The following is an 8,525-nucleotide window of genomic DNA, read 5'->3' on the forward strand; positions in this document are numbered from 1 at the left end:
AACAGGAAGGGGAGATGACAGAATTACATTCAGGGCCACACGTTTACTACGACTGGAGAGGAACTCCACAAGCCATGGGTGGAGATTTCCTTGGATACCATAAGAGGAGTGTTTGGTGAGCAGGACAGGGTGACCGTACGTATCAAAGGCACGACATATGTCAAGGGAGACGGCTCTGATTTCCTGTTCAGCATTGAGGCCTCAATCCATTGTTGAGACAGCAGAAGCAGCATGTCCAAACTGGAGTGGCCTGGTCTTGATCCAAAATGATGTTCACAGATCAAGCCTTTGGAGACTAGGAAGGATTTATTTATTATCAGAAGCGATGATGGATTCCATGACCTTGCTGATTATAGGGAGTAGGCTCATTGGTCTGCAGTTGCAGGGATCTCTTTGCACCTTTTTTTTGTAAAGCGGTAACGTTGGCTGATTTCCAAGCAGATGGCAGATGACCTTGAGTAAAAGAGAGGGTGAAGAGACCAGAGAGAGAGAGTGTGATAGCACGGCAGAGCAGGATTTGGGGACCCATGAGCTGATGCTGTCTGGGCCAGTTGCGGAATCAGAGTCGAGAATTGACAAACTTCTCCGCCTTGTTGGGAGAGAAGGGCACAGAGTCTGGGACCAGCTGGGTATGACTGGTTAAGGTGGGCACAGAGAGCGATGGGTTTGGGACACAACATTTTGAGGCAAACACGGAGTTGAGGCATTCAGCTTTTTCAGGTGCAAAGTCAGGTGTGTGGCCGTATGAGGTAAGGGAGGGCATGGAAGGGGAACAAACAGCAGAAACAGATTTGACCAGATGCCACCAGGACTTGAAGGAGGGAGACAGGTTTGAGAGTTCAGTCTTCAGAGTAGAGTGGAGTTAATTTTTTCAATCTTTATTTTATTTAAATTGAATTAAATACTTTAACCCTGCTGAACACAAATGGCCTGCTTGTTCGTTCCACGAACCTCCAGTTTAGCAGTACTTGAACATGTGAAATAGGGTGGCGTAGAAGACGACTTCAATTGCGCTTAATATCCGGAATTTTTCTTTTAACCAATCTCAAACTTCATTATTACATTAAAATTGAAGTATACATTCCATGAAGTAACATGTTCTATGAACTCTCAAGATGGTTCTCCATCTCATTTCCCTGCAAAAGACTGACCCTGACTTGTACACAGGTGATGTCTATTCTGTAAATGTAGAAGGCAGACAACACAACAACGATTTATCTGTCACAGAAGATTCAAAATGTGCTTCTGCAAAGGAAGGATCAGATGGTATTCACATGACAAATGGAAGTGCTTCCTGTTTTGCAACTGGTGAGTGGAAACGTAAAAAATTAACAGACAATATTTTGTGTTGAGAAAATATATAATTTTCGGAGAAGTGTTAAATATTTTGCATTTTGATTTTGACAAAAAAAAAAGGAAATGTGTTCTTTGTTTCTGTAGAACAAACCAGAAGAAATTTGGGACAAATAAGGTCCAGTCGCAGCTTGACAGTGAGGAAGAAGCCTTTTTTGAAAAAAAAATCACGAAATCAAGACTCCCTTTCTGTAAAATACAAGTGCATATCTTGGCCTCGCAACACAAATATTAGTGTTAAATTAAACAAACACAATAAGCGTCAAAAAAAGCGAATCCTTTGTAAGTGTAATGTGTGCAGAATGGATTTTGCTTCAACGAGTAACATGAAAATGCACAGGACGATACACACTGGAAAACGCCCCCACAAGTGCTCCGTCTGTGATAAAGATTTCTCTTGTAAGAGCAGTTTGAAAAGGCATATGAAGATCCACACAGGAGAGCGTCCACACAAATGCTTGATATGTGATCAAGGTTTCTCTGAAAAACACGAATTTAAATTACATTTGAGGATCCATACAGGAGAGCGACTTCACACATGCTCGATATGTGATAAAGGTTTCTCTCAAAACAGAGCTTTGAAATTACACATGAGGATCCATACAGGAGAGCAACCTCACACATGCTCGATGTGTGATAAAGGTTTCTCTCAAAAAGGCAGTTTGAAATTACATATGAGGATCCATACAGGAGAGCGCCCTCACACATGCTCGATATGTGATAAAGGTTTCTCTCATAAAGGCAATTTTAAATTACATTTGAGGATCCATACAGGAGAGCGACTTCACACATGCTCGATATGTGATAAAGGTTTCTCTCAAAACAGAGCTTTGAAATTACACATGAGGATCCATACAGGAGAGCAACCTCACACATGCTCGATATGTGATAAAGGTTTCTCTCAAAAAGGCAATTTGAAATTACATATGAGGATCCATACGGGAGAGCGTCCTTTCACATGCTCGATTTGTGATAAAGGTTTCTCTCAAAACAGAGATTTGAAATTACATATGAGGATCCATACAGGAGAGCGTCCTTACAAATGCTCCATTTGTGATAAAGGTTTCCCTAAAAAAGGCAGTTTGAAATTGCATTTGAGGATCCATACAGGAGAGCGTCCTTACAAATGCTCGATATGTGATAAAGGTTTCTCTCAAAACAGAGATTTGAAATTACATATGAGGATCCATACAGGAGAGCGTCCTTACAAATGCTCCATTTGTGATAAAGGTTTCCCTAAAAAAGGCAGTTTGAAATTGCATTTGAGGATCCATACAGGAGGGCGTCCTTACAAATGCTCGATATGTGATAAAGGTTTCTCTCAAAAAGGCAGTTTGAAATCACATATGAGGATCCATACAGGAGAGCGACCTCACACATGCTCGATATGTGATAAAGGTTTCTCTCAAAACATTGATTTGAAATCACATATGAGGATCCATACAGGAGAGCGTCCTTACAAATGCTCCATTTGTGATAAAGGTTTCTCTCAAAAAGGTCATTTGAAATTGCATATGAGGATCCATACAGGAGAGCGTCCTCACAAATGCTCGATATGTGATGAAGGTTTCTCTCAAAAAGGCAGTTTGATATTACATATGAAGATCCATACAGGAGAGAGACCTCACAAATGCTCGATATGTGATGAAGGTTTCTCTCGAAAAGACAGTTTGATATCACATATGAAGATCCATACAAGAGAGCTGAAATCTGAAATACCAGGATATGAAAAATGATGTGAAGTGGATTTCGCAATTGAAGAAACCTGAAATTGTACCAGTGATAGTCGGAGCAACAGGGAATCCGGATGATCAAGAAAACCCTAACTGAGTACTTAAAAAGCATTCCAGGGAATATCACGACAAACAAACTGCAGGTGGAGGGTGTCAGAGGTTCAGTGAGAATTCTAAAACGAGCCCTTGGAACAAAACTATGAGAATGAAGTTTCACAAACTGGTTCATGAATAATGATTCTTTACCGAAAAAGGTGGAGATTTTGGATTCTGGGAGAACTTCCTCCCACCTCATAAAACCCGCATATGGAGACAACAACCAACAATACCATCCTTACCAATGTTTTATTTGTGACAATGATTTTATTACTCAACGAAGCTTGAGCTTCCGTCGTGCAAACCACGCTGGAGTGCTCGCATAAAAAATTCTCTCACTGCGGGAAAAGTTTTGCTGATAAAGGTTTGATAAATTCACATAGCATTACTCATGCTGGGTTGTACGTGCCCTCTTTGTAAGCGATCCTCAGCAGTGAACGAGTAAGGAGAAAGCAGTCTTGAAAACGTACAGCCCTTTGGGTATATACAGCACAACTCCTCAGAATACCATCTGGAACCCCTGACAACCAGCCAGCACCCCACACCCCTTGATGAAAGCCATATGGCTGGCTGTCACCAGAATGTCCACAACAATGACTGCAAATTGCTGCCAAAAGACAACAAGAATCTCAACATTCTAACCCCATCTGCTCAAGTTTTAAGAAAATGACAGCTTATTGAAAAAATGTAACATTTATTTATTAGGTTCTCCATATTCTCATAATAGAGAATTGTTGAAAATCTGATGCCAAAAACTCAAATGGTAACAGAACGTAATCTCTCAATCTGATCTTGGATCTCATCGTGCTTCTTTCACGGTCTTCGTTCGGTTGCCAGTTTGTAGTTATTGTCTGTCCTTGCCATGTGTCCAGCCAAGTTCCATTTGAGTTTTTTGATTGTGACCAGTGTTTAGGAATTTTGTTTTCTCTCTGATTTAGTTGTTTTTCTTGTCGCCTTTTGGTTTTGCTCAGATGGCATCTTTGCTTGGCAGTTTGAACACCAATGTATACTAAATCTTTGCTGTAGTCCATGTTTCATTGCTGTGTGTGATATTGGGAGAACACCCTTGTTATAAAATTGTTTATCAGAAGAAGACTCCTGCCTTTGTTTTTCACTAGGGCATGCCCGTACTATATATATATGCCCGTACTTCTATATATATATGCCCGTACATGCCCGTACTTCCTAGGGCATGCCCGTACTATATCTATATCTAAAATTATATCCCCCCCCTCTATTTACATGAAATGGTTTGGGCCAAAGCGAACGGCTTGCGAGTACGGTGACAATCCCCCCCCTCTATTTACATGAAATGGTTTGGTCCAAAGCGAACGGCTTGCGGAGTTTGGTAAAGAAATCGCCATAGCGTGCACAAACGCGCAGGAAAGCGAAAGAATCGCAAATTAGTTTTAATTAGTTTTAAAACATAGTTTAACGCCAACATAGTTTGCCAACGTGAAATAAATGAATACGCTCTCAAATGTGCCGTCCGAGGCAGAGTCTGTTCGGCACGTTCGGCACACGTGATAGCTCGCTGCTCTCTGATTGGTTGAATCGTTTTTTGGACATAGCTCGGTAACTACTTGTCCGATTAATTTCAAACCTTGAAAAGGCACATCCTCGGGTCCCCAGCAATATACCTGGCAAGTTTAAAGTATATCGGACCGGTAGTTGTCGAGAAACAGCGGTCACAGACAAACATACACACAGAGATTAGTGGAATTATAGATAGATGAAACTTGAAGTTGTGAACGGTTCCACAATACAGGAATGTCCTCGAAGCACAAATGCACTGTCTGTGTTATTACCCTCGCCAGAGGAGAGGGTATTGCATTTGAGGCAGTTTATTACTTGGAGTGGGGGGGGGGGGGGGGGGGGGATTTTTTGCAAGTTTGTTGATCACTCCGGTTTGTGTGTTTGTTTGTTTGTGTGTTTGTCTGTCGCTCATTTATACTTGACTACAGGTTTTAGTTTTTAACTGATCTTCACGAAACCACCAAATGGTAGAGTTCGTGGTCTGACAAATTCCTATATATTTTTGAGGTCAAAGGGTGAAAAGGTCAACATAGGCCAAATGTCAACCACCTTTTTTCAAATTTCTAAAATCCTCAATTTTCATCCGATTGACTTGAAATTTGAATAGCATTTCCATGTCGGCTAACTGAATTCAACCACCAACTATTTTTGAGATCAGCGTCAGCCAAAAGGTCAATATAGGCCAAAGGTCGACTACTTTTTTTGAATTTCTAAAATCCTCAATGTTCATCCGATTGACTTGAAATGTGAATAGTATTTACATATCAGCTTGCTGAATTCAACCACTAACTATTTTTGAAATCAACATCGGCCAAAAGGTCAACATAGGCCAAATTGTCAATTTTCATCTGATTAACTTAAACTTTGAAAACGATTTGCATGTCAGGTCATTGAATTCAACCACTAATTATTTTTGAGGTCAAAAGAATGCTCCACTGAGTGCCACTCTACTTTGTTCTGTTTTGCCAAGTGTCGCTCTATGAGTCATTTTTCGTCTGTCTGTCTGAGCATGATATCTCAGAAAGTTGAGATATTCATCAACATATGTACATATAAACACATATACATATATATATATATATATATACACATATACATATACACAGTTGCATATATAGGTTAAATTACATTTACTTCTTCATGCAGCTGTACAAATCAAATTGGTGCCCCTTTATATGAACTTTTCAGAGCATCACTTGGTTCCTCCGAAGAGCACGTGGGTCGTCCAGCATAAACAACGATATTTTTTGAATGTCCTTTACTTTCTATTTTTTGGCATTTTCTCCAAGCTATTCTCGGACTTTCTTCCAGACTTTAGGCCACCAGGCTACGGCTAACTCCATGGCCCATTGGGTTGTTGAGCAACCGTGGATGCTGGTTGAGATATTTGTGTCTAACAGGGACCCCACACCTTCATGTTGTGTTATCTGTTGGTAACCCAATGACCTTGGCTAATGACCATGCCCTCAACATTCACCCGTCCTTCACCTCCTATTAGTACTACGGCCGAGCAAACTGAGTAAACACTGGCAAAACATTACCGAAGCGAAACAGTGGGATAGAACTCCTGGCTATCAACTACGTACACCTTTATGTCGGATCAATGGAAGAAAGGGCAAGGACGAAGCAGATGGGAAATGCACGAGTATTTATCACAAAGCATTGGTGAAAAACACTTTATTTATAGCTCTTTATTAACGAAGCAAAATCAAGCAAAAGGGAATGTATCTTCAACAAAAAAACAAAGTAAAAAGACACGAAAGAGCAGACTTATCCTTAGTATCCCTATAGGATCTTAATTACAAACAGAGACAACGAAAGAGGCAGTTAGGAGTATGGGAACGACTCCAGGCTCACCTCAACTAGCCAGGTGGGTCTGGATGGGGCCAAATAATACAGGGGGGGGGAGGAAGTTATAATGAGGGGGTGATGCAGTGTTAATGTCGGAGTGGTGTCACTGCACGTTCCAGCAGACGAACGAACGTGACCCAGAGTGGTTCATTCCCTGCAGGTGAACCTTCGAGCAACTCGTGACTGCCAAGCTCGTTCTGAGGCACCCCAAGGAAGCTCACCACCATGGCAGCTCAGCACCACTGCAGCTCACTGCAGCTCACTGCAGCTCACTGCAGCTCACCACAGCTCACCACCACCACCCCAAATTCAGCTGCCTTCTGCCCTTTATACTTTCCATGCAGGGCGTGGCTTCCAGGCGAGCACAGCCCATGCAATCGTCTGTCAGCCTAATGCAGCATTCTCCATTGGTGCGCACATGAAGGTGGGAGGGACCCACAATGAGGCCCATGGAAATTCCCAGTGTGTAAGGCAGCTTTCAACAAAACCCTCTCCTGCACCTCACAAGTAAAGCGATAAGGGCATGTCTCCCACCTCTTCCCTCCCACGGGAATGTTCCTTATACAGTATGCATATCGCACGACTTGGCGTGCCACTTCTTTGTACAGCACTTGGTGTGACTGAAAGATCCGGCCTCATTCTCCCTGCATTTGGTTCGAGTGAAAAGAAAGGTTTGTTTGAAAGGCGTGTATTTGGGGTGTTCCCCGGGTCACGAAGGTAGAAGTACAAGAAGGTAAGACGCCCGATCTGGAGGATTGTTGGTAATTAATTGTTACTTTGGGGGCTTCGGTTGCCGGTATGAGTTTGGATGGATGATAATTACCAAAAATGAAAGAGTAAAGAATTGAACAATCGGAGGTGGGAATGAACTGCTCGTGGGGTGGAACGGACGGACCGAAAGCGGATTGAAGGAAAGAGATCGTTGTAAATGGGGAGACACCACAACGGGAACACATGGACGAAACCTGCGTTCCGCAACCTTTTTAGCCCGGGACCCAATAAAAACCCAGGCATCCAGTCACGCCCCATGGAGCCCCTCCCCCCTCCCCCACAAACCGCCACTGAAATTTCGATTGCTTATGACGTTAATATTTTGGTAAGGGTTCGGTTCATCATCTTTGTACAGTAGTACAACTCGTAATTGAACAATAAAGCAAAGTGACGACAATCATACCAAACACTGTCCTTATTTTGTTGTTATTTTGTACGGATCTCCACGACCATGAGGAGAGAGAGCGAGAGACCACGCCCCCATTGAGAATGAGCAGCGACTTCGATCACAGACACCGCCCACTTGATATTATTGTCAGCCAATCAGGTGTAAACTCCCTGCCTTGTTAGCAGCTTCGGAAGAGGTGCATCCGGATGAAGATTTAATGAAGAAGATGAATCTCACAACATTCATTGGCGGTGTATCTTTTGTGAAATAGAATAAAACGTTGATTATTAAAGTGATGCGCCAAGATAAGGTGTTTGAACTTTATTTTAATCTTCATCGTGAATAGATGATGAACTTAAAATGTAACTTGAACTGATAAACAAAACAAGAATAACTTTTACTGAAAAAACCCGATAGGTATCTGAACTTATATCCAGGTTCAATGTTCCGTTATCATGAACAACATTAAATAAACAACTTTCACTGATTAAACCCGAAAGTGAAGCTTACAAGCCTAATTCAAATGTTCCGTTAGCAACATTGTCGATGTGGATTATCCACATCATGCGATGGTTGACTTTGCATATTGGCTCCGAGATCATCGATTCGGCTTTGAAGCGGCGACAATGCGATTCTCAGGTTGGCGCACAGGGCCACTGTCTCCAGTTTGTTTCGATACTTGGACTTCAGATATGTCACCGTTGTGAAACCTGCCGCACACATCCACGTCGTCGTGAATGGCAGCAGGAAATTCCCACCTGTAGTCAGGCAGATAGGTGTATCCATCATAACAATTG

General features: G+C 42.1%; 1 protein-coding gene across 1 annotated transcript in view; it reads left to right on the forward strand.

Annotated features, from left to right (window-relative positions):
- LOC137436089 (uncharacterized) overlaps positions 1 to 7,080 on the forward strand; it is an 80,233-nt gene extending 73,153 nt beyond the window's left edge. Inside the window, exons 8-9 of the mRNA XM_078775231.1 lie at positions 1,828 to 3,021; positions 6,914 to 7,080. Of these exons, the coding sequence (XP_078631357.1) occupies positions 1,828 to 3,021; positions 6,914 to 7,080 (1,361 nt within the window). The remainder of the gene's footprint in view (positions 1 to 1,827; positions 3,022 to 6,913) is intronic.
- Positions 7,081 to 8,525: the final 1,445 nt, after the last annotated feature.

Source organism: Myxine glutinosa, chromosome 1 (genome assembly GCF_964187855.1).
Source record: "Myxine glutinosa chromosome 1, kmMyxGlut1.1, whole genome shotgun sequence".
NCBI classification, from domain to species: Eukaryota; Metazoa; Chordata; class Myxini; order Myxiniformes; family Myxinidae; genus Myxine; species Myxine glutinosa.